Source organism: Triturus cristatus, chromosome 1_2 (assembly GCF_964204655.1).
Source record: "Triturus cristatus chromosome 1_2, aTriCri1.1, whole genome shotgun sequence".
Lineage (NCBI taxonomy): Eukaryota > Metazoa > Chordata > Amphibia > Caudata > Salamandridae > Triturus > Triturus cristatus.
This window is the reverse complement of record NC_140580.1, coordinates 31,271,091-31,298,233: the sequence shown is the minus strand read 5'-3', so window position 1 is coordinate 31,298,233 and position 27,143 is coordinate 31,271,091. Positions and strand designations below refer to the sequence as shown.

At 45.5% G+C, this 27,143-nt stretch overlaps 1 protein-coding gene across 1 annotated transcript; it reads right to left on the bottom strand.

The window, feature by feature from the left end:
* LOC146866682 (putative G protein-coupled receptor 139) lies at positions 1-26,355 on the bottom strand. Its single transcript, XM_085614461.1, has 2 exons — positions 26,077-26,355; positions 1-1,483 (listed from the first exon to the last, which is right to left on the bottom strand). The coding sequence occupies exons 1-2, from the start codon at positions 26,147-26,149 to the stop codon at positions 483-485; spliced, it is 1,074 nt and encodes a 357-aa protein (XP_085470587.1). The 5' UTR covers positions 26,150-26,355; the 3' UTR covers positions 1-482.
* Between the last annotated feature and the right edge of the window lie 788 nt (positions 26,356-27,143).

The following is a 27,143-nucleotide window of genomic DNA, read 5'->3' as shown; positions in this document are numbered from 1 at the left end:
TGTCTCCCAATGATTTAATCAATGAACAATGCTTGAGTTTTGTATTAAAACAACTAATCTACAATCAGCAAGGGACAAAGTTCGCGTATGTTGTGCAAATGCTCCATATATCTATCATGTCCCAGATGAAACTCGTTTTTTTTTATGGGTGAGAGTGCAGCTAATGCGTTGTGGGATGGGATTAAAAACAGGAAGTGCAGGGAATATGCGCAAAGCTGCCTTTGCATGTTAAATTAAAATATAAAACTCTCAAGAACAAAGCATATCTCTCTGGTGCATGAAGGGAAACAGAAGGTGGCCGTATAAACACGAGAAGAGATCTAGGAGATAGCGGGGTATCGGCGGATCAGTGGAGGGGTCATTTATTTAAGGATAATCCTACTAACGAGCACACGGATCCACAGCATGCAATCCCAAATAGAAGCCGCTGCCCTCGATGGTCTCTTGGTCTGAGATGTAATGGGGTGAAGATTTTTTTAATGTTATGATGCCTGAGATTCAAGACATTTCTTGTTGGATAACACCTCAGTAACCCTCCTCGTTGGATTTTGCAGACCCGAATCTATGTGGAAGACCACCTCAGGGTGCTTTTTATGCTTCCACGGGACCAGCAAAGCTTTTGCACATGACAGCACCTCCTGTCGGAAGCGGGCTTGGGTGCAGGCGTACAGGTACATGTTCACAGCAGCATTGCTGAGGTCAAGCATGGTGCCTATATCGGCTGCCACATTGATGGCCTTCCCGTAGTCATTTCTATTAATGCCATAAAATGAGGTTCGCAAAATGATCTGTGTGATAAAACGGGTGGTGCACAGGTAGGCGAAGGTCATGGACACTGTAACCAGAAGCACCGCAGACCTCCTTTTCTGAGCCCGAAAGTGGGTGGTGGCTCGATATCTCTGGGAGGACTCAATCATGCCATTGTAGACCTTGTTGCTGCGGTAAATCTGCCTTAAAGTTAATCCATTCAAGGTGAATATGATGATGTATGGGATGATATAAGCCAAAGTAGTCTGGAACCAAACCAGCCCTTTCACATAGAAGTGTGGTACAGCGGTACTGTAGAAACACTCTATTTTCCCAGTCTTGTTGTTTGCTTTGGACTCATTGGCCCAGAAGTAAGGAATGGCACATATGTGGCTGCATACAAAGACAGCTGTTATCACACAAAGAGCACCTCTTGGTGTGCAGATGCGAGCCTTGAGCTTCAATGTGTTGATGGAGATGAAACGCTCAACTGTGAAAGCCACCACCAGCCACACCGAAGTGTTGTAGGCACCATAATTGAAGAAGTCACGGATCGTGCACCAGGGGTTCTTGAACCAGAAGGGCTCGGGGATGTGGTATTTGACAATCAACTCAAGGATAACAATCAAAATGAGCACCATCGTGTCCGCCACAGACATGGCCATCAGGTAGTAGCGGCTGGATGCCGACAGCATGCAGTTTCTCCTCCAGAAGACCAAAACGGTCACAATGTTGGCTTGAAAAAATAAATGAATGTGTTAGTCTCACATAAAAATATGTTTTACATAAAGCAAGCAGACACTGAAGAACTGAAGACACATCACCAAACAAGCTGCAGAATTATAGCCACACTAAATAACCTAAATGTTGTTTTCCTCTGTTGCGAGATATGACACTGGGAATTGTAAGGACACCATAAGGGGACATAAGGACATTTTCTGGCTGTCTTATTTTTGACTCTACATTCTCCTTTTGCAACAAAAGCCACTTTGGGTTTACTCTGCATAACGCGCTCATGTGGATACCCTCGCTTTATCACTGAGGCTGCACTTAACTGCACTCTGGGCCCGATGTTTCAATGGGGTTTTCCTATTCTGGGTCTAAGGAAAGGGTTGATACCTAAGGGCCTCTATGCCAATATTTATGCAACCGTTTATGCACTCCTCAAGTGTTTTCCATTTTTTGATGCCATATTGGATAATTAAAATCACCATATCAGCAAGTTTACAACAGGCAGGTTTAAAACCTACATATAAAACCTCTACTGGGTTCCAAAGTCCCATGATATATGCATATCTGTCTTGTCCAAACTTTGGGCCTGATTTATAATCTCCACCAGTAATTTACTCCCTCGTCCTGGTAGAGATACGAACTGCCATATTATGAAATGTTCGTTACCCGGCAGACATTTCAAGTATTCACAGCAACTGCTATCAAGCCGGTTCCTGTGAATGCAGTTGAACTTTGCCGTATGCCTCAGTCAAACATGACAGAGCCGTACAGCAAAGTTTCCAAATCTTTTTAATTTTTAAAAATTAAAAAATTGTTTTTTGTTTTTGAAAATAAAAAAACAAAAGCATTGCCCCTCTTTGCCATGAGTCATCTCACATGGAGATGGGGTAATTTTTGGTTTTTTAATTGCCCTTACTGCTAGGATTTTCGTGGCTGTGATGGACAGTAAAAACGGCTATAAATTTGGTGGGTGAACATATATAACCGAAACTCTGATGGCCCTGACTCCATTGGGCAGTTGGAGAAGTTTCGTCATGGCAGAGACTCAGTAGTCTCCGCTGTGGCCTAACTATGGTCTGATCGCTTCTAAATTCAGTGGACAGACCATTATGTTGGCAGTAAGCATACTCCTTCATTGCAACAGTGTATGCTTGCCGCTAACATAAAAATCGTCCCCTATATCACTTACTCTGGAGATTTACATGTGAGAATGTATGCCATCACAGTACTGACATCAGAGCTTGGATATGGGTCCTATATTGAGAAAGTGCATGCTTATAAGGAATATGGCTGTATAGCAAAATTAGCAGAACTACTGAGTAGTTTTCATTTATCTAGAACAACAGATCATCTTTTAACTTAATCATAGTCAATGATTTCCTAGACTGCCCAAAGGAATCTGTCTAACACAACAGTTTTATTGTTGCAAATGGGTACGTGTTCATATTGTGAACCATTGTTGTTTATTATCAACTAAGAATCAGATGTCAAAGATGTGGACAAAAAGAAATTATTTTTAAAATTTGATAAAACACAATTAATATGTACATTTATATATTTTTTACAGCACTAGCCTCACAAAGATTTCTGGTTAAACTACTTTCAGATTCTGGAGAAGTGTTGAGATGCTATCTCAGTTTTGCAAAGAATCAGTTTTCACATTAGTTTAGAGATGGGCAAGTTATATATAACTTTACTTTTGACACTACAAAGAACACTTTGTATAGTTAATAATTGGTTCTTGACAGCACATCTGTCGACAGACAATTATGTGAGAATACCAGGAGAGCGATCAATTTGTTTATTTATCAAGCTGCCTGAGGTTGAACTTTCAAGGGCCACACATGCTATTTAATTGTCTTGGATAATGAGATAATTTATGGTGTTTTTCCCTGGTAGCAGCACAGACGGAGTTGGAAGTCATTAACCTAGGATCTCTAGGTCTCCTCTTCGGGACATGCTGTATCTCCTCTGTAGGCTTTGAGCACACCCCTCACTTGCCACTTGTTCCTGTGTGTGATTTTTGAAATTCCTTTTCTTTCTGTGGCTAATTATTCACAATTGTCCCTCCTGTTCATGGGTGGTTCCCGGCCCTGGCGACTGGCCCCCTTACATGTATTATTCCTCTTTTATCTATTTCTTTTTGTTTCATTGCACTCTTTTTTTAGATAATGATCTTCTAGGTGTGCAGTTTTCAGCTGCTGAAATTTAAAAAAGCCTTCTGATGTCAAGTCATTTGTTACCTTAAAGTCTCTATGAAGCAAACACAACATGGACTCTAATGCCCGGCGCTCAGTTTTTTCCGGTTTACAGCCTTTATTATGTGCCACTATGCCTCATCATTCTGTTGAAGTTCCACATATACAGCATGTCATGGTTTTTTAATCATTTGCGACAACAAGAAAGGTAAGTCTTCCAGGATACTCTGTGTTCACACCACGCTCTGTCTTTAGTGAGCTTTGATTGTGGCATCCCACCTGCACCTGGGTTCAAAACTTTACAGTCCGGGCTGTGAGGGTGCTGCATACAGGTTCTATCCTAGAAACTAACTAGCCTGAACAAACACATCAGAGGGAGAAATCCATGCTTGCTTGATGAAAGAGAGCACCCGGCTTTTGTATAACAAAGATTCAGCCTCTTTCCACTGTGAGTGTTGGTGTTTCTGGTGTGTAGCTTCTATAATGCTTACCTATCAGGCGTTCAGGCGCCTGACTGTGCTTTATCCAGTGTGTCATATTTAAGTTGTGCTGATTGTGGGACTGCTAGCCTGCATTTATTTTCGTGCTTTCTTGTGTGTGTAAATATTTAAGGTATGCCGATTGTGGGACTGGCCTGTATTTATTTTCGTGCTTTCTTAAGTCTGTAAATGTTTAAGACATGGTGATTGTGGGACTGGCCTGGGTTTATTTTTGAATTGTCTTACATGTGTAACTGTTTAGAATGTGCTGATTATGGAGCTCCTTGGCGCTTATTTTTATTAGAGTTTCTTGTAATCTCGCGAAGCTATGCATTTGTGGTCCATGGCTTTAAAACCTGTGACTCTTGAGGAACACGTGTGTTACGTACCCTGTGCAGGACCACCGTGTAGTTCTCTGTATCACTGTAACTTTAGTATATACAGACATTCAGCTTCACGCTTCAAATGGCTGCTGGACTGAACAAAGACTTCAATTTGCTTTTCGACCTCCTGTGGCAGACATTTCTCTTCGATCACCTATAATCTTTCTTTGTTTGGTTTTCTTTTCTCCCTCTTTTTCTTTGCTGTATTTCAAAACAGCCTCTTCTGCCAAGGTTTTCTGATGTCCTCAGCTCTGCTCCTCAACATCTGGCGACCATTAAGTGTGAATGGAAGCTTAACTGGCTTGTATAATATGTTTGACGTCTGTCTCTCCTCAAGATCCACTGAATGGAAAATATTTGTTCTTTACAACTACTGCAGCTGAGAAGAACAAATGTTCAGTTTTGAAACATGCTGCTTTCAGTTTAGGAAACCTGGACTCTGGTAACACAAGCGAGGGAATAATGCATTCCATGGGGGATGTGTACAGGGGCAGAAGATGGCACTGGACACCTAAAGATCAAACCCCAAGTGACTGCATATGATGATGATCATCATGATCGCGATTTCTAGAGTGCTACAAATGCCCATGGGTATCAAGGCGCTGTAGTCCTGCTGGGCTGCTTGGCAAGAACTGAAAAAAAGAAAAGAGCATGGTAATATTTCCCAGATCTCCTATGCCTTGCTAAAGTGTAAAGAGCCAGGTTTTTAATGCCTTTCTAAAAGGAAGATGTGGTTTTTTGGAGGCGAGATAGAGGGTTAGACTGTTCCACAGCCTTGCTACTACAATCGAAAAGGCTCTGCCTCCCCACTTTTTGCTACGGACTCTGGGAACAATTACATGCTTACGAGCTGCAGGTAGGTGGAAAACACGTTTATTTGGACAACTGTCCATAAAACATTCAAGCTGCAGAGTGGAGGTGTTTTGGCTGGTACATACAATTGGAAAATATTTCAATGTCCGCAGGACTTACTGAGTAGAGGGCTTTATGAACAATGCAGAGTGCCTTAAACACTATACGCTTCTCTGCCGAAAGCCAATGCAGATCACCTAGACCTATTGATGCCGACTGCTGTTTAAGGATGTCCAGTGTAGGTCTAGCTAATGCATTCTGCACCAGTTACAGCTTTGCCATGGTCGTCTGGCATAAACATGCCAGCTCAATTTTGCTCCACTCTTTCTGGGTTACATGGACAGCCTTAGGATGGGTGCCATTTTACACCAATATTTATCAATTACGTGCTGAAGATAAATTACTTAATTTCTTTTAGTTGCTCTGATTCAAGCTCCGTTGCGGTATGTTGGTTTTGCCCCAGCATGGCATTGTCTGTAAGCTGAGGTTGTTTTAAAATGCGTTGTAAGCAGACATCCACTGCAGTATGTTGTTTTAGTTTTTTCTACTGTTTGAGTTCGACCAGTTCTTCCATCAAGTAAGATCCTAGACCGAGGAAGGTTAGGGGCCATGCTTATCAGTTTTGGGTGAGTTTGTTTGTTTACTTTACTGGCTATTCTTCCAGAGTTGTTGAGTCCGGCAAAAGGGGTTGTAGCAGTTTGCTTAAGCTTATCTTTGTTTTTGGGCGTCTTGCTGTTACTTTCTGGTGTCTGCGTCCAACAAAGGCTACAAGCTGGAGGGGGTCTTTGCCTGGTACATGTTCTTGTTCTGGGTAGGAACAGTCTGGGAAGTGAGGCAAGGCAGCTGGCAGCTAGAGTTACCGGAACGGAGGGGCTGGGGCAAGGATCTGTGTACTAGGATCAGGAAATCCTTCAATACTTTGCCTTTTATACTGGATGTTTTTGGCTGGATTTGAATCATTCTGGCATGTGTGTTTATCAGTAATCATTGGGCTCCCGTGGAACCTTGCAGATAATGGTGTCTTGTCTCCTCTAGTTCTGGTAGCATTGTTGTCTGCTGTCTACCCTGTTGCAAAGCTGGCTGCTTTCAGCGGAGTAAACACAAGGAGTTGATGGACGGAGCACTGACACTTTTCAGACACTCACCCCCAGTCAAAGTTCTGGGTTGAATCCATCATCGTTCTTTAGCTCACTTCGCCACCCCAGTTCAGACCCAGCTATATGCAAATCAGTCTTGATCCTGTGCCTCATAAGAACAGTCCAGCCCGAACTGCCAAGCCAGGTCCTCTCTGGACTGGAAACAAGCATCCTAGGACCGGTTTCGGGGTAACACCCCTCATCAGCCAGGCTAGCTTGAATCCAGTGGCAAATTGAGCAAGGGACCCGTGTCTGGGAATACCCTGCCAACTTAGGGCAAACAAAACAAACACAAGGAGATGATGGAAGGTGCGCTGAAACTTTTCAGACACTCACCCCCAGTCACAGATCTGGGTTGAATCCATCATCATTCTTTAGCTCACTTCGCCACCCAAGTTCAGACCCAGCTATATGCAAATATGCGAATGTGAGATGTGTTGGTCACTCTAGTATTTACACAAATAACAATTCAAACACAACTATTTCATTTTATTTCTTTTATAGCGCTTTAGCACTACAGTAGTGCTAAAACACTATAAAAGAAATCAAACAAAATAGTGGAATTTACTAATTCAGAAGCAAGATATGAAACCATGTACTTCGGATCCCCACCAACAACTTCTTTGTGGCTTCTGTCTAGTTATCAGGCTCAAGGAATTCAATCCATTCAAGCTGTTTTAAGCTCCTTGGTGATTCACCAAGTTACAGAAACAAATGGTGGAATTTCTAAGAACTCATTGGATTTGTCTAATCATTTATTTAGCCAACATCTTGATCATGTCCCAAGGTCCACTCACCCTGAAATACCAGCAAAACATGACAAGGATCTCCTTTCTAACCTTGGATTTGTAATCAAGCAAGACACATCAGATGTTCAATACTCAGGACTGATAACCTTCTTGGGTTTTGTCATAAACTCCATTTCAGCTTCTTTGTCCTTACTAAGTCAAACGATTTGTGACATACAGAACGAAATTTGCTGGGTCCTTGCAAAAGACAATATTACTATAATCTGGATAGTCAGTTTAGTAGGCCTTCTAACCTCCTCCAAGCAGGCGGTCGTTCCAGGACCTATGCACTACCTCGCCCTTCAGAGATTAAAGATCCTTTACTGAGGAGGGGATCTCTCATACTTTGATCAATTCTACTTTTCGACATACATGCAACAAGATCTGCAGTGTAACTCGATCACATAAAAGCATGGAATGGAAGGCTCATTTTCGGTCTCATTGCAGATATAGTGATCGTATCGGCTAGGGTGCAAACTGTGGAGAACTAGCAACGGGCGGAATATGATCTCAGAAGGAACGGTCTTAACACATTAACTGTCTGGAACTTTTAGTCAAATCTTTTGTGGATTGCACCCAGAAATATCACTGCTGTATTATCTGGAAATAAACAATGTTTCAGCAGTGCAGCATCTCACCCATTTGCGGGGAAGGCCAAAGATTCTTTGCCTTACTACCTGATCCACAACATATCTGTCATAGCAATCCACCTCCCAGGCAGGGAGAACAGTATAGAAGACTGGAATTTCCTACACCGCAGGGATTCAAGCAACTGAAAATTGAACTCATCTTTGTTTGCTCAGATAATGTAGAAATGGGGTCCATGCCAAACAGATCTCTTTGCCTTTCATCTGAACTTTCACTTGCCACTGTTCTACATTTGGATGCAAGACACTTTAGCTCTGGCGACGCATGTGTTTATGCACGACTAGAAGGGTTTGAACTATGTCTTCCAACCTTTCTATGTGTTTAGGGTAGCTCTTCAAAAAAGGAAACAGAAAGCAGAGGTGATTTGAATTTTTTATGTGTGGAGGACTACAATTTGGTCTCCAGTCCTCCTAGCACTATCTTGCCAACATCCCTTGAGTTTCCCGATCCTTCCAACTCTACTTATGGACCCAGTAAGTCAACCTCATCTGTTCATCATCCAAAATCAACTGCATATGGTTGCTTGGAGAGTTTATGGGAATGCTGGCCACTGCCAAAATTTTCAGAGCAAGCTGTCAATCTTATCTATAAGGCCTGGTCCGATTCTACTCACAAAAGATACTGATTAGCTTAGGGCAGATAGTCATGCTAGTACACGAACCAGGGTGTGGACCCTGTGGCAACAGACATAAATTTCTCAGGCATCTGAAGGTCTATCCTACAACATTTTGAACTCGTATAGCCCACCTATTTCTCCAGGTCGTACCGGTTGCAGAGCACCCCATTGGTGAGCATCCTTTGGTATCTAAATTGGTGCAGGAATTAGATTTTCTTCACTGTGTCATCCTGGATATTTTGTTTTATGAGAGGTCCCTATGGTTCTAAAATTTCTCCAGGCATGGTCCGATAATAAGTATTTAACCAGAATACAAATTCTGTCAACCTGGCCATGCGCCTTTGCTTAACCTCGTGTAAAACAGTTGGATGTTGAAGCATTGGATCTTGCAGGTAAGTACTTTACTCCAGAAGGTGTACCTTTCTCATGTTTAGGAGGACACAATTATTTCCTAGCTTTTTAGGTGAAAGCAAATTGGCTATGGTACACTACATAAGAGTTTACAAAACGGTCACTGCAGAATTCAGATTGTCCCCTACAGGTCAACTACTTATTTCCATTGTTTGACCGTATGGCCTGGTCTCCTGTTTCACCTTGGCTTAATGGATCAGATGGATTTTATTTAAAGCAGGCATTGATATTTCATTTTTTTGGAGCTCACTTAGAGGTGCAGCAGTCTCCAAATCCATTAATGCTGGTGCACGTCTATAAAATATCCTTCACATGGCAGACTGGTTATTGGATACTATGTTTAAGGAATTTGATTGCAAACCATTAAGAAATGATTGTTCTTTGTTTGTCGATCAGCTTTGGACTTGCATAATCTGTAGCCTCCAATCTTGTCATAGAATCAAACATTTTATAGCATACTTGTTGGCCTTTGCTCTTTCCACAGGGTCAACTCCAACCTTTTTGCCTTCACCCCTCCACTTTTTGCTGCATTCCTTTTGGTGGACCTTAGAACTTTACCACTGCTAACCAATGCTAATGTGCTTGTGCTCTGTTCTTTAAAACATGGTAAAATTGGTTTAAACCTTTTTGGCATATTTAATTTGCCTATAAGTCCATTGTAGAATACCCAGTACCTGTACATTAAATGCTACTAGTGGCCTGCAGCACTTATTGTGCCACGCACCTAAGTAGCACCCCCCCCCATAACCTTTGCCAGGTCTGCCATAGGAGCCTGCAAGTAGTTTTAAACAGCCAATTTGACTTGCCAATTTAACCCCCTTGCCAACTGTTAACCTCCCCTTTTACTGCATTTGTCACCCCTAAGGTTAGCCCTAGGTGGCCCATAGGGCAGGGTGCATTGTAATTAAATGGTTGGATATGTATTAGTATATTTTACATGTCCTGGTAGTGAATAACTCCTAAATTTGTTTTTCGCTGTGTGGGGCCTACCTCCTCCATAGGATAACATTGGTTTGTCTTATTACATTTAATAAGTGCTAGCTTTTGATTGGGAACAGGTAAGCATTTCATGTTTGGTGTCTGAGAAGTTGTAATTAAAATCCTTTTTAATGGCAAACTCAGATTTTAAGTTGTTAAAATGCCACTTTTAGAAAGTTGGCATTTTCCTGCTCTAAATTATTTGGTGCCTGCAGCCTGTCCTGGGTCGTGTGATTGGGTGTAGTTGGCAGTTGGACTTTGTAGATTCCTCCCAGACAGCCACACAATAGAGAGATTACGTTTGCCTGGATGGGCCATCATCTAGCAGGATGGGGGCAGAGCTGGGCACAGCCCCACTTGCAACGGAGAGGGATATCCTCTGTCTTCACACAAAGGACCTGCCAGGTCAGCATTGTTCATGCAGGCAGTCAGGGACAGGGCAGGGGAAGCAGGAAACTTCAAGCACTTCAAAGGGAATTCTCTAGAAATGTTTCCTACTTCAAAAGAAGCAGCATGTATAGAAAGAGGACCCTCATACCCACTCTTCAGTTCACTTCTAGACCTGAGGAAGGACTCTCGGAGGACTGCCTGCTGCTGTAGCCTGGTGTGTACTCCACAAGACTGCTTTGATGCACATGGAAGGGCTGTTTTGAAGCCTGGAGGCTGCCTTGAACTCTCAGAGGCCTGGCCTACTGCTTGAGCCCTGTTGTATCACTTGAACCCAGAACTACCAAAGTGAGTCTAAGAGCTAATTGGCAGGCCTCCTGATCAGAGCCTCAGCGGCAGACCAGGCTACCACCATCTTGAACCTACACTAGACCCTGCCTGAGTGAGTCCTGAACCCCCAGATGGAACCCTTCCAGTCCTGGGCTTTTGGCTGTGGTGTTAAGGGTGCCCAGATAGCCAACATACAAAACTTGGACTCTTAAAACATTGTTGGGTAAAAAGTGCTCTGTGAACTGAGTTCTATCCGCCAAAGCTGTATCACTGGTCGGCTTGACTTCAGCTGCAGCTCCCCCCTACATACTTCTCCACAGCAGCATATCCTGTTCAGCGGTCCTTTGCCAAAGGGGTAACCAGCCTTGCGGAACTATAGACGGCTACAGCCTCCTGTCTCATCTTGCTGGAGATTTTCAACTTCCAAAAGAGAGACTACGTCTGAATATAGAAATCTTCACTGCAACTGTGTCCAGTGGCTCCCCAACGACGACATTCCCTCCTTGACTCCATCCTGCAGCCTTGCCCTGCTTAACTTCTACCTAGACTTTTTTTCAGAATTTTTTCTAAGTCTGAAAGTAAGCGCATATCAGGCCCAATCCACTCCCTGTATCCGACCTGCGCTCCATCGATGTTGGATATATTTGTTTGTACTTTGACCCGGTCTTTCGAGACTAGATTTACACAGTTGGCGCTTTGATCTTTTAGGCCCTAGTTTTTACCTTGAACCTTAAAAATTCATAACTCCGGTTCTACTGATTAGATTTTTGTCATTTTGGTGTCAAATAATTTATTATATGTACTCTACATTTCTGAACTGGTGTGAGATTTTTTGTGTGTTATATTTTCATTTTATTTCTGTGTGTGTGGTGCACAAATACTTTTACATTGCGTCTAAGTTAAGCCTGACTGCTTTTGTGGCAAGCTACCAGAGGGTTAAGCACAGGTTAATTTTGGACTTTTTATGGTTCACCCTGATGGGGATTATGGCTATTGCTTGAATTGGGGCACACCCCTTTCAACCAAAACCCAACTTCTCACATTGATGTTGAGCAGAAACAAAAATATCCATATAAATAATTTTACACCAGAGTTGACCTTTTTTAAACTTTTCTTTGTTTTCTATTTTCTCTTTTTTCTAAATTTAAGTGCCCTGCCTTCCATTTTGTACCATTATGTGCTGCAAGGAGAGCACATTCACCCCCAGAAGAGGCCCAGGTTGCCCAGGTTGGGGCAGGGAGCAGTGTATCTGCCTACATCTGCTCCCAGAAGCGCTGGAGGACAGGAAGGTGGAGAGGGAGCTCAAACTGCAACTTCCCAAGCTAAAGATGGAATCAGGGGAGATAATGGCAAGGGAAAGACTGGCCATGGAGGAGAGGAAGATGGCCATGAGCTCAGTCTCAAGGAGCTGGACATCAGAGACAAGCAGGCAGAGTCCAGCTGTATTGGTAGTAATGTTACCCCATTGCCCATTGGAGAAAGGGGAGTCCCCATCCCTAAGGATGTGGTGCCTAACTTGTTGTGGGGATAGCATAGACAACTGTTTGCTTTGGAGATGAATAAGGTCCCTAGAGAGGTTTGGGGGAAGCCTCTGCGGGCATGCTCCCAATGAAGGGAGGGAGGAAAGTTAGCCCCAGGCAAAGTGGGCAGGATGAAGTATTCTCTCATGAAAGAGGTCCTGACCAGAAAACATGGGTTCACCCCAGAATGGTATAGGCAAAGTTTTAGGGAGAGTCAAAAAAGCTACCCTAACAGTCCTGGCTTGATTGTAAGGATCATTTTTCCAAGGCACCGGATGGTTGGATGAAGGGCTGTGAAGTGATTGATTACAAAGTGCTGTATAACTTGATTGCTAGAGAGCACATGTTCAGTCTTTGTTTTACAGAGCTGCACTAACACCTTGTAGCTAGTAAGGTCTCTGATCCCAGGGAGCCTGCTAAAGAGGTGGACTGCTGGATCAGCACCAGGGTCCACAAGAAGGTACATGGAAGTGACCCCAAGAAGGGTGGTTCAGATTCCGCTGAGCAGAGTGAGGGGAAGGCCAAAAGAGACACAGACAGGTCAAAGAGCCAGGTAGGGGGAAAGGGTTCTGGTGGGTGGTTACCCATGTCAGCTGATTACCAATCCCACTGCTCCAATTGTTCTCAGCTAGGATATAAGCAGGGAGACTCTGTCTGTCCTTCGGAACCACCCACTGGTGGGACCTCTACAGGTGGGGCCAATATGGCCAGCAGGGTAAGTAGTCCCCAGGGGCAGGAGGTAACCATGCCCCAATCTCCCTTAGTTGGGAGGTGAAATTAGAGAGTAGATTTATGATCCCTGAGTATGAGAGTAGTCAATTCCACCAGGTCAAGGCGAATGAGGGACACCAGGCCAGTCAGACCATTGTAGTATAAGCGCTGTTTTCGTCAGAGTAGTACACCAGTCAGGTGTAGGGTAACTCAGGCACATGGGCAGAGTGTATTCTGCCCCTTGGCCCTGGTATCCCTGGAGTGGGGTGGGAGTGACCTCGAGGAAGGTTATAGTTAGTCCACAGATGCCCATTGACTGTATTCTGGGGAACAAGTTGCCATCAGTGATGGAAGAGCTAGGAGAGGCAGCCACCCAGGGAACCCTGGAAGCTCAGAAATCCGGGTGTATCACTCCGAAAAGGAGGGTACAGAGGCCATGTGAATTTTTGTTGTTCACCCTGACGGGGATTGTGGCTGTTCCTTAAACAGGGGTCATTCTCCCTTCAACCTAATTACTCACAATAAGTTATCAGGAAGTTTCAAGTCTATTAAGGACATGGAGGCAATGAGTAGCTTACCCAAATTGTTCTTACTGGAGTTTATGAAATGAACATTTTATATGTGAAATGTTTCTTTTTATTGATATCCACCATATATTTGTTATTTACAGAAATTTGGGAATTTTCTACTTAGCACTGTGTTTACTTCAGTTTCAGATCTAATGCAAGAAAAATCAAAAAAGTTACTTTACGGGTGGCATTGGTACATCGCAGGAAGAAGAGGCGGATCTTCGCTAGTCATGGTTGTTTATATGTACATCTGTGAGCTGAATGTCTACTGAAGGAAAATAAAAAACTAAGAAGAGACTGCATAATCGTGGCCTGTGTGTCCTTAACAGAACTGAAAATTCCTGATCCTGTGTACTATAAAATGTAGTAACCTGAACGTACTGGGGCCATTTGGCAGAGATCCTTCCACAGCAAGTGTATGTTACCTCACAGCGCATCAGCGTAGTGTGTCTGAGGCACAGTGCACTGGTAATGAAGTGGTTGAAGACAGCTTCACCTTTCAGCCAGGTTGTTGTAGGCTGATCCAGAGCCACACAAGTGCATATGCTCAGTGGCGGTTTCTTCGTTGGAGTGTGGGGGCATTGCCCCCCTGTTTCTATTGGTGCTAGGCCTCCAGTTTACTTAAGCGATATATGCATTTGTTTTATTAATGGCTTTTTGTTAAGACGCGTGAGCGTGGAATGGCTCTAGCGTTTTTACAGCAGCTGTAGAGGGCGAACGTGGGGGGTGGACCGTGACCGGGAGCTTGAGGATTGACAGGCTCCTCCAGGTGAAGTGCGCATGTCGGGTTGGACGTGTGCCTTGCTCTTTCCAGCCCAACATGCGCACTTAAACCCTCAACTACCAGTGTGCAGTGTAGGAGCTTGGGGACTGCTGCTAGAGCCCCCGAATCCCATGAGGAGCGTTCGCAGCGCCTTTCCAAGTCAATTATTGCTTTACTCTGCAGCATCTTGATTGGCTCAGGCCAGGCGTCACAGGGTGGGACAGAAGGCCGAGCTGCCGTTGCACGCTTTCAAACAGCATGCAATGCATCGGGTCACATGCATACTGTAAGCAGATACTCTGGGCGTGCTTTAGTAGAGTATCTGTTTAAAGCATACCTCGTATCATCTCACTCAGGGTCTAGCGAATTCCATGAGCACTGAGGGGGCAGCAACAAACCTTGGGACTTTACTGGCAGCCTCTAAAACCGCCCATGCATGCCTTTTCAGGAGCAGTAGGGTCTGCCAGGTGAGCCAGGGACCAGACTGGAGCCGTTGCCTCGTGCGTGCCAGCCTGGGTGTTTGATGTGTCTTGTGCTTGTCAGAGGTATCAGTACAGTGTACTGCTTCGACGCTGTAGAAACTTTACTTCAACTCTTGAGTCTAAACAAGTCCCGAAAGCATATGGTCACAGGTCGATTTTGTAGCTCTTGGCATGAGATTTCCAACTCTTGTTCCGTTAGAATGGGTTCTAATGCATTCTGGGTTTTCAAGTCTCGGCTTTTCGTTTGAATTCTCTTCTCAGACATGCATGAAGTGATTAGTGTCTCTCACCTTCCAAAATGGAGTCACGTGGCACTCCAGTTTTTTCTCTTTTTTCTCTGAAGGTGTGTGGGAATGCACTCACCTTTAGAAAATGAAAATGTTGCACGTCAAGCACGCTTATATCATTGGTGGATTTGGTACATGTTCTGCAGTGGATTTCTTGGGTGAGTGGTGCATGCGGTGCCCTTCTGTGAGGCTACATGCTGCTTGTATCCCTTTGCCTCAAGTGATGGCTAGTGGGGCATGAGATGGTGGTCCTGTCCTCTCTGCTCCCACTCAGCAGGCCCTACTCTGTACTACCACCTCACAGTAGGTGCCCATGCTTCAGAGTGACTCAAAAGCCCTGCCCTCCCCACAGCCCCTTGGCAAACCCCACTCTTCTTGTGTTATTGCTCCCCTCAGCAGGGCCCGTGCTACCTCGCAGGAGCTGCTGCCCCCAACTCTCCCCAGACATACCCCGTACCTCCCCCGGTTCATTTTCTAATTAAGTGATTCTGGATTTCTGCAGTGCACGTTTGCAGATGGTATATGTGTGTGGTGGTGGGGGTGGGGGGGAGGCTACAACTTGTAAGCGTATTGTAGAGCCTAGTGGAGGGTTCGGCTGTATAATCACACCCACCTAGGCATGCTATTATCCAGTTTGAGCACCCATCAAGACCCTTTAGGTATGGGTCATTAGGGGATGAGGGGAAATGGGGAATGGGGGGTGAGTGCACAATGATCTTTGGATAAGATATTACAATACTCTTCCCTTGGCATTTTATCGAGCTTGGTCAACATTTTTAACACCTGACACATGGGTGAAACAGATCTAGTCAACATGCTCACTAGGCCAACATGTCAACATTTGGTCTGCAAGTTAAACAGATTTGTGCAACATGCACATTGAAATACTTGTAGAAAAAAATAGATTAGCAAACCCATTATTTCTAGCAAAGTTTGACACGCTTTCCACCAGTGGCGGCTCGCATAGGGCGTGCTTGGGAGATAGTGGGGGGGGGGGGGGGGGGGCGAGCCGACACAAGACCAGTTTATTGTGTGTGAAAAAAGAAAGCTTTATTGAAACAGGTGCATATCACAATTTCATCCCTTGGCCACTGCCTTACAAAACTAAACACCTTACTATACAAGAATTTCCTGACCCCTTGTCCCTCCCCCCACCCCTACAATCCCCACATCAGGTCCCCCATCCCACGAAATACAACATAACATTCCATAACCATAATATAACCCAATCCTATACAATCTAGCCTTTCCAAATCCTAATCTCCCCTGACCGTAATCCCTACCTGCCTTTGTGCTACTGTAACTAACAAACCTCTAATCAAAATTTATACTACCTGGTTACCCTTTTCCTGCTCCTGCTCACAAACTACCAACATATAACAACAAACTCCAGCCAATCCCGGCCAACTGTCAACCACCCCGCCTGCACCTGTTCCAAGCGACAATACAACAAATTACCCCTTATGTACCTGTTCCAACAAATGCCGCCCACCAAAACAAAAACCCCAACGTCAAAATGGCTAACCCAGCGAAAAAGACCCCCCTAAACCCCTGAAACTAGGGAGGGCGGGAGGGGACAAAAAACCTGCCCTACAAAGCGCTCCCAGCCACCAGGTCACCAAACCTAAAATGGTGGCTGGGGAAGCGCGAAAATACGTTAAATAGCCCTTGGGTAATATTCTACAAAATTGGGCTACATTTGGGCTATTCCCAATGTAGCCCAAATCATGCAAAATGGCCGCGAGCCGGCCACTCCCACCCCCCTCCCAATCTGCCCGGGGGGCAGACCTCGCTGCGCTTGGCTGCCCCCCAAGCTCCCATTTGGGGCGGTGAGGCGGGGCGGGGGAGGGGAAGGGCGAGGGAGTAGTAAACTCGGACATACAACGGAATGGAGGAAAGTAATGATATTTTCCTTCGTTCCGTCGTATGTCCGAGTTTACTACCGCCCCCACCCTACCCCTCCCCGCCTCACCACCCCGCAGCACGCCCTATGCGAGTCGCCACTGGCTTTCACAAAATGCAAAAGTTACTTTGCAGGTGAAATGTACCTTTTAGCCACTACTACAACCATAAATTTCAGATAGCACACAGCTTTCCAGTGGATGTTATCTCCCCCAAGCTATCTCACCAACTCGGGCATCAGTTTCTGTGAGGTGAAACAGACAGTGCTTCAGGCATTTTGTGTCTGCGTGGATAACTTTGTCCTTCAATCAATCAATCAATCATGGGTTTGTTGAGCGTGACTACTCACCCGTGAGGGTCTCAAGGCGCTGGGGAGGAGGGGAGGTGCGGGTTCCAGTCCATCAAGGAGGAGGTCTGTTGATGAGCCATGTTTTGAGGTTTTTCATGAAGATGGGGAGTGATGTTATCTGTCTGAGGTGGAGCGGCAGGGTGTTCCAGGCTCTGGCTGCGAAGAAGGAGAAGGAGCGGCCTCCCGATCTGGACCTCCTGGTGCAGGGAACTACGGCGTAGGAGAGCTGAGCTGATCGTAGGGTCCTTTGGGGTGCGTGGAATTTGAGTCGGCTGTTCAGGTATGCAGATCCGGTGCTGTGGAGGGCTTTGTGTGCGTTGGTGAAAATCTTGAAGGTGATTCTAGCCTCGATGGCGAGCCAATGGAGTGTGCGCAGGTGCTGGGAGATGTGGCAGTGTCTTGGCAGGTTGATGGCCAGTCTTGCGGCGTTCTGGATGTTTTGTAGCTTGCGGGTGAGTTTTTTGTTTATTCCAGCATAGAGTGCGTTGCCGTATTCATGTCTGCTGGTGATGAGGGCGTGAGTGACGGTCTTTCTATGCTCGAGGGGGATCCATTTGAAAGTCTTGCGTAGGCGGCGGAGGGTGTGGAAGCAGGAGGATGCAACGGAGTTGATCTGGCAGTCCATTTTGAGTTCAGAGTCCAGGATGATTCCGAGGTTGCGTGCGTGGTCTGTGGGGGTGGGCTGGTTTCCGAGGGCGGGGGGCCACCAGGTGTCGTTCCAGGCATCGGGGTGTGGGCCCATGATGAGTACTTCTGTTTTGCCAGTGTTGCGTTGTAGGCAGCTGCGTTTCATCCATTTGGCGACTGCTTTCATGCCTTCTTGAAAGTTGTGCTTGGCTGCGTTGAGTTCGTTGGATAGGGAGGGGATGAGTTGAATGTCGTCTGCGTATGAGACAATGTTGAGCCTGTGTGTTCCGATGATGGGGGCGAGTGGAGCAATGTAAACATGGAGCCATGTAGACGTTGAACAGAGTGGGGCTGGGAGAGGATCCCTGGGGGATTCCACAGGTGGTTGGTGTAGGGTCCGAGATGAAAGGAGGGAGTCTGACTCGCTGCGTTCTGCCGCAGAGGAAAGAGTGGATCCAGTTGAGGGAATTGCCCCGGATACCTGCATCGTGAAGTCTGCGTGTTAGGGTGCGGTGAGAGACAGTGTCGAAGGCCGCTGAGAGGTCGAGGAGGATGAGGGCTACTGTCTCTCCTCTGTCTAGGAGGGAGCGGATGTCGTCTGTAGCGGCGAGGAGGGTGGTTTCTGTGCTGTGGTTTTTTCTGAAGCCAGATTGGGAGGGGTCGAGGATGTTGTGCTCTTCGACGAAGGTAGCTAGTTGGCTGTTGATGGCTTTCTCGATTACTTTTGCTGGGAACGGGAGCAGGGAGATGGGTCTTTAGGTTTTGAGGTCGGTGGGGTCTGCTGAGGGTTTCTTCAGAAGGAGGTTGATCTCGGCGTGCTTCCAGTCATCAGGGAAGGAGGCGTTCGCGAGGGAGCGGTTGATGGTGTGGCGAAGCATTGGTGCAATGGTGTTGGTGGCTCTGTTGAAGATGTGGTGGGGGCAGGGGTCCGTGGGGTCCTTGGGGGCCCCAGAGTGGATTGACTTCGTTGTCTTTAGCGTGTCTTCGGTGGTGAGGGCTGTCCAGCTGTCAATCGTTGGCTTCAGGGTGTCGGGGGTGGATGGTGAGGGTTCAGTGTGTTGGCTGTCTTTGTCGAAGTTGTCGTAAATGTTCTTGATCTTGTGGTGGAAGAAGGTGCTGAGTTTGTCGCAGAGGTTTTGAGAGGGAGGGATGTCTGTAGACTCGCTGGTGGGTTGGGCGAACTCCTTGATGATGCTGAAGAGCTCTTTGCTGTTGTGCGCGTGTGTGGAGATTCTGTCTTTGATCGCTGTTGTTCTCGCATTTCTGATGAGTTGGTGGTGATGTGGGTGGCAGCTCTGAAGTTGTTGTAGGCTTCTGTGGATTTGGAGTTCCTCCAGGTCTTTTCGAGGTGGCGGCATGTGCGTCTGGACTCTCGAAGTTCGGTAGTAAACCATTCTTGCTTTCTTGGCACGGGTGTTGTTGTTCTTCTTGAGGGGCGGCTATGGTGTTGGCGCTGTCGGAGATCCATCTGTGCAGAGTTCGGGCTGTGGTGTTGGGGTCGTCGTCTTCCGCGATGGTTGGTGTGGAGTTGCCGAGTGAGGCGGTGAGCTGGTCGTCGGTGATTTTGGCAGTTTCTTTGTGGGAGCAGGTGCTGGGGTCCTTGGTCCTTCTTTTTATTCTTCACATTAAAACTTTTGTAATTGTATACAATGGGAAAAGAGAACTCCCATAATGCTAAGTAATACTGATCTGGGAGCCTGGATATCTTAGAGGTCAACTAGGAAACGAGCTGCCAGTATACCTATCAATAGGTCACGTTTTAAGAAGCACCTCACTTCTCTCAAAACAAGTCCACTTGAGGTATGACTGCTCTCTCCGCTGCTAGAGAACATCACACTGGATGCTTCATGGTAGGACTGGGGCTCAAGGGTGGCTTCAGGACAGGGAAGGGGCACAGTGTGGCTCGGGAAGGGTTAGACTGGGGTGCAGGGGGGGTTGAGGGCAGGACTGGGGCACAGACCTTCTCAGGCAAGGCAGGACTAGGAGCACAAGGTTTCCGTAGCAGGGCAATTTTCCTTTATAAATGCTTTCAAGAACTGCATTTTTGGTCCAATGAAATATTCAATGATTTTTTTAATTTACAAATGCATATAAGAACTTCATTCTGATCCATTTATCACAGAAATAGTGCTGGAAATTGCTCCAATATACACCATTTTAAAAAGGTGTTCTTGGGTGAAGAACCCCCCGTACGCCACTGATAAACTTCAAGCTCGCTCACTTCATTCACCTGCATGACTAAATTAATTTTTTATCACACGCCTAACCAATTTCAAATTCCACCAGCCGCCACTGCATATGTTCCTATGACAGGCGGCGTCCACAGTCATGGCGCTTAGCTGCTCCAAGCCACACAAAAAGCCCTTTTGGCTTAAGCAGGCATTATTACAGGTTTTCAATGAGTTTTGGGATTATGTATCTGTCTAATACTAAAATAAATGTGGCCAAGAGAAATATAGGTGTTTCTACTTCAAGGAAAGTTATAATATTCTTTGCTGCCGTCTCAAAGCCTGTTACCGTCTAACATTTGGTAGGTGTAAAATGTCATTAGGTTAAAAGAATATGATTATCCCAGTAAAGAGTATGTCCATCAGCGTCAGTCAATTGATCCTATCCAGTATTCACAAACATTGATTCACCAAAGCCCCATGGGAACCAAAAGTGACATTGCACACTTTTTGACCATGACCTTACAGGATTGACTTTAGTCCCTACCAAGCATGCTATTTGGAGCTCAGGGGCTGAGAAGGGCAAGAAGTGTAAAACACAGAAGCTAAACTTCAGGGCCTTGTTTCATGTCTGCACCTGTCATTGTCTTTATGTGCCCCCCAGGAAAGGGGTATGAAGGTCAGTGCCAGGGATACTAAGGGCAAGCCATGGATAGCAGCTACTACCGGTGGCTTCCAAATATCAACATTCATGTTTGTACCGAGACCGGTTGCTACAGCCAAGCACTGAGAACGAGCAGAAAAGGTTTTCATGCCCCACAGAAGACTTAGTTTCCCTAATGCCTCATAGTGCACATTAAACTTGAATCAGGGCAATGCACGTTTCCTGTGAGCAGAGGAAATGCTTTGAACTCCAGCTGCAGAATCGTGTCCTGTTCATAGTTGAGGCAGAGGGCGTGCACCCGGGTCCAGGCTGAGGCAGAACAGGTTTCCTTCCTGGATGCTACTTGGTCTGCTTTCACTGGAGACCTAGTTTAGGTTCACGATTTAGATAAACATGCTCAGCTTGAATCAACCCACAGTATTGAGACTTAAGAGGGGGCATTTGAGGAGTTCTTGGGGCTTGGAGGGGACCATATGGTTACTTGACTCAGAACAGTCTTGCTTTAGCAAATACAATTTGGATTTATGCTAAGAAAGAGTATATTCTACTAATATGTACGGAATTTACAGTTTGCCCTGTCAGTAACTGGCATTTTATGAAATGTAATTGGGAACATTGGACCCAACTCCACAGCATGCATTTTTTAAATGTCTACACCACTGCTGGAAACGCCTTTAGAAACGTGCATGCATTTTGTGTAATCGAAATCTTGTGTGCAATACCGAACACTTCCCTCGGCATGTTCACGAGTTAATTTACATTTGTGAGCACCTCATCATGAACGTTTGTGGCAGGGATGAATAACTGCATTATTGTTGCCAGGGAATGGATGTAAATTCTCTGAAATAGTCTCTGGTTCCTCGGGCATTCACAGTTTCAGTTATTGTCACAGGCTGCCTGCTGTATTGACATTTGAGCACCACCTCCTTAACCTGCAAGGCCTGAGAGACTGTGACACTTCTGTTGACATCATTTCAGTGGAACAGCTGGCACCTCTGGAAAAGGCGCGTAACAGCCAAGGTGAGACGTCACTGCTGTGCTGGTCCTGCTCCCTGACTGATGTGTGCTCCTCGGGTGATTTCAAACATGGCTGGGAGGAGTGCCTGTGGCGCGTGTCTGAGAAAAAGACTGCAGCATCTGAGGGGTCCTGAACATGTTCCCGAGGGGGTGAAATTGTGACAGTAGGAAGGAAGAAGAAAGACTGTACTGAGAAGTCTCTTTTCTTTAGAAAGGCGAATGGCCAGGACACTGGCAAGGATCCAAGCAACAGGTGACCTGGGGGGAGTGAATTTCCACCTCTTACCCACTAGCAAGTTGGCCCTCCTCCATTGTATAAGGAGTGACCAACAAAGACATCACACTCTTGCCAAGAGGAGTCTCCTGAGTCTGAAACTTTACTGGAGGCAAAGGGATACTTGTCTCAGTGTGCCAAAGATACATACTGGAGACTGGGCGTTGGTTCTCCCCCCTCACTAATGAAAGCCCTGCAAAGTTTTCACTTTAGAGGTTCCTTTGTTAAAGGAAAGTTCAGAAGTGGGACTGCCAGGCAAACAATCTGTTCATCTCGCATTGTTGCTACGAAGACCAGCGTAAACCTGGATCTGGCTACTTACTGGTTCAAAGAGCGTCTTCTACCAGTCGAAGAGCGTGTGCTTTGTGACCGCTCTCTGTTGGTTTAGTGATGAGGCATTGGAAAGGACATAGGAAGGTGGTGAAGGAAGTGTATGAAAACAGTAACTGGCATTCCCAGTTAGGATTCATCATGACCCCATGAGCAGGTGGGGGGTTAAAAAAGACACAATACACTAAATAGGTGAAGTCTAAGGCACTGCAGCATGTTTGAGAATTCCTTAAGCTCGAAATAAAGTTTGGTTTACACCGTTCACCGGTATGAACTTCAGTGTTATGGTCTGGCTGGCTTCCATGGCACAAATAGCTCTAACGGTGGGGGACAGCAAGGTCAAGGCACAGCCAAGAGAAGACCTTAGCTCATGCCAAAGCACAAAGGATGTTAGGGAATGAATCTCACTATTTACCAACATTACAGCAACTTCAAGCTACTCAAGGGTTCAAGTAGTCTACCCCACAAGAAGTTTAGGTACACCAATTCCTGTTCGAGATTTGGTGCCAGACTCCTGGCCTGGGCGAGTTTACCATTCCCTAGAGGTAGGCTATATATAGATCTTCGAAACGTTACCAACAGGCCCGGTTCTAGCGGGTGGGCCAGGCCCACCCAAATATGACCTTTGCCCCTCCCAGTCGGCAGAAGAGGCCATGAGGACGGCCAAACATTGTGATGCTTTTTCACTTTGCTTACATTAATTATCAATCTGGGGTAGCAATGTCACCTTTCCGAAAGAAAAACTAATTGTAGTAGTTTTAAGAGTGTGAACAGGCATGAACATGATACTAAATAAAACTATAAATACAACTGTATGTATAAATTTGTACCATGACTTTTCCGTCTCTTTTTACTATATTTAATAGTCAGGAATCTTTTCAGCTTTAGAATCCATTTAAAAGTGTTTTCCATGTTTATTTGCTGTTTGAAATAGGTACAGATAAGGACAAAAAATTCTTGCTTTAGGTGGTTTTGCAAGTGTTTGTACCAGCTGGGACAGTAAAATACCAGTGGTGCCAGTAAAAAATCAGCCAGGTGGCAATCCTAGTCAGGTGTAATTAAGGAACCTCTAGAAGACACTTTAAAGTGCATTTTTTAAAATAAATACTGTTCTACGTATGCACTGTAAAAGGGAAAAATGCTGACTTTGGGTGATTTTCTCTATTTTAACACTGGCTCAGATATTCAAATATTCATGTCGGAAGAAAACAGCAATGTGGCAACCTTACCTAGTGTCGGAGGCAAGGTGCAGTTACGGTGTGTGTATGGTGGAGTGGGGACAGGGCGTTACTTGCCAATGATGCAGCAGGTGCAGCGTCACCGGAGCCCAGAGCTGTGAGCGTCTTTTTGCACCTCAACTATCTAACATAACATGCGCATTTGTAAAATTCACGTTCACCCAAGGGTATCTTGGCACTGAATAACCGATGCTTATGGTTACCCAACTCAATGGTACACATTTTATTGACTTCAGAAGGATGAAAGGCTAAGTGGCCCCACTAGGATTTGAACCTGTGACCATGAGGTTGAACACAGGCCCCTCCCGTGGATGCATTAGTTCACCAGACCCAGCTGTTTCTGTGGGTGGATTCTGAAGGTGTTTGTGTATTTTAATCTGTGTATGATGCACACAGTAATATACTGTAGGATGTGGCATACATTATAATATTCCCATGATGGCAGTGCAAGCCTCACTGCATAAGCAGCCATAAGGGAATCATAAATGTCCGACAATTATCTAAGAATAAATGTGAAATTATCCTCTTCAGATCAACACATAATTTTTCATGTATGACGTCAGCACCCTAATACAAGCGGTATCTAAAACAGACATTTTTCAACGTTCTGTTATTGTATCTGGGGCGTAACACAGGCCCCCGCATCCCCCGCGATGCAGGGGGGCCAAAACTGCAGGGACCATCCTCAGCCCAGTACTCAGGTCTTAAAGCTCTGGATTAAATCCGGAGTGGGGGCCCCTCCGTGTACCGTGCAGGGGGGCCCCCTCAGCTTTCGTGACGCCACTGTATTGTATTAGTTATGTTTAATTATGGCTTTTATTATAACTTCAGTGATGTCAATTATTGTGATGTTATAAGTGTTAAGGTCATGTGACATCACTTCGTAGGAAGATTGAGGGCCAAAGGTCATATGGTTTCGCTTCTTGTAATGTCATTAAGGTTAAGGATGTGTGATGTCATTTCCGCTACCCCAGGCATTTTGGTGACTCGATGTCCATGTGTAACTCTAGGGCTTGTAGTCTACATTCAGAATTGTTATAAATTGGGCTGCATTGGGCCACCCAAACGCACCCTTGGCCCACCCAGATAAAAATTCCTGGAACCGGGCCTGGTTACCAATATACATTTGAGTTAGTCTGCCCAGAAATACAGAGGTTGAGTTATGCCTCTTCCTTTTGGAGATTACTTGCCTACCTCTGAACCCTTCTACCAAGCTGTAGATGCAGACAGTGCATGCCACCTACAAGCCTTACTATCATACACATGACAATACAATACAATATACAGCTTGGAGAGTGAAATGCTCTACACAATTATTTTTAGACTTATGGGGGCAACATAAGGAGCAGAGCGTGGACTCTGGATAGCATTTAGTGCTGTGGAGGATCAGAAACACACCTATTTCAAGAGGAAGTGCTGAAAGCAGAGGGATTCATTTGGAGAGATTTCTACCTCCACGTGGATAGTATGACGGAAGACATTCCTCAGATGCATTCTTCTCCAGGTCAGCAGAAGTAGGATTTTCCTCACGCATCTAACTGTAAATCAGAACCTCTGTGTTCGAGGGGGTGGGGGGGGGGGGGGGTTGTTATATTGTTATTGTTTGGCTACAGTTTCGCTCCAGAAGTTATAGGCAACTGCATTGAAACCAACCGACACATGCAGCATGCATTCTGAAGCATATGCATGTACAGAAAAGGCTTTTGTGCCACACAAGGGGCAGTGTCTGCCAAAACCTCACTAGGAAGAAGCCCAAATAACCTTGAGCGATCTATGGAACTTTATGCCCCGCAGAAGTCCTTGCGCTGCCACAGTATGCATGACGTAGCGAACCTAAAAGGCTCAAACATCAAGGATGCTAAAATGCCAGGTCCCATCAGCAAGAGAGAGCACTTAACAGTTTTCATTCATTAAAATTATCTATTGACCACTATAGCCTGGTAATCAACAGGGTGATATGCGAAGCCTGCCCACACTAGCTGCCTTTGCAACTGGATTGAACAAATACACATACAGCAAACTGCACAGCGGCGGAGCCTGGGGTCATACATTGATATTAAAGATAGCTGCCAGGTGTAATAGACTACTAACTGGAGTGCATGACAGAAGTTGCTTAATGGGGTCAAAAGCTGTAAGCCAGGACAGAGCTCTGGACAGTACAAAGTTCCATCAATGCACAGGTCTCTGTTTTAGAACATATACCGATGACCTTCACCTGCAGGGCTTATTTTTAACTAATGGTTGCAAGTGATGGGCATCAGAACTCATTTTTGGGGAGCATGATTTATTTTTCACCATCAGACTTTGATACAAAGCAAGCGAAGAAAGAGAGAAAAAAGGGAGACAAAAGGAGGAACAAAAAGATGATAAATCAATGGCAAGGTTGGAAAGAAGGGATGAAAAAGAACCTGCAAGTGCGAGATAAATAAAAAAAGGAAAGGCAGGGTGGTGGACGCAGAAGGCACGAGGGGGAATATTTGTTCTACTTACACGGAATCCCAACGATAGCAAGAAGTGGATAGAATATCTGCTGCAGATACACCATCCAGTGAGTGTCATCCATTGCTATCCTCTTTTCACAGATTCGCACCAACAGCTGCCGTGTGTGCTCTCTCAGTAGTTCAAATCTTGGGTGCCTTCGGCGTCACCAGACAGGGCCTTGTCATGGCGGCCCATTCCCTACGGCCCCTGCCGGCGCTGCCTGCCACAGAGGTGAGCTGCCAAGTGAAACAGGGAAAGAAGGGAACCTCGCAGGGCGCTCAAGGCGGGAGGTGGGCAGGGCCGCGCTCTTGAGGTCTCTTTGCCCAATCTACGTCAGTCGACAAACCCTGAGAGGCACTGTTATTTTCCTTGGGAGTGCAATGTGTCACGTTATCTCCGTCATGAATCTGCCGGCCCAGATGTAATTTGCCTTCGCACAGATGCATGAATATCGCTTTAACGACATATGCAATATGCAGGCAGTTTATGGCCCACATTTAGTGTTCCCGGATAACATGCTGATTGCAGAGTTAAAGCCCAGCTCGGCTATCGCTGGCAGAATGAAGTGCTCCGTGATAAATAACGCTGAAAGAGGAAGAGCACTGACAGGCACGCATTGTGACCGGCACATACCTAGGGCTCAGATTGTTCTGTTCATTACTTCACACGTTACAGCTCTATCAACAATCTAAACTATGACGGCGATTGGCATGCTTTGGAATCAACATGTGCTGAAGGTTGCCCTGGTCTTGTGAAAATCTGGCTCATGTCTAGATTCGGAAACATCGCACCGCTGAGGAGCAGATTTGTACCAACGTTTAGACAATCGGAAAAAAGCAAAAAACATAGTTACACTCACCCAACAATGCAAACAAAAAAACACATTTGCACCAGTTGGATGATAGTTGCTTCTGCATCCAGGGCATATGCCTGTTTTGCACTGATCGATCTGTGGAAATGCCGGGACAAGATTGGAATTCACTGACGTAAAGTATATGTATTATTGGTCTTTTATGTAAAATGTCAGTAAATAAAACTCTTTTCAGTTAAGTTTTAGACATAACCTACTGTTGTAA

Excerpts from the sequence above, each read along its gene's own strand:
- LOC146866682 (XM_085614461.1), bottom strand. The coding sequence starts at position 26,149 with ATGGATGACACTCACTGGATGGTGTATCTGCAGCAGATATTCTATCCA. Across the intron at positions 1,484-26,076 it reads TGCTATCGTTGGGATTCCGT|CCAACATTGTGACCGTTTTG; the intron begins GTAAGTAGAACA and ends TATTTTTTCAAG.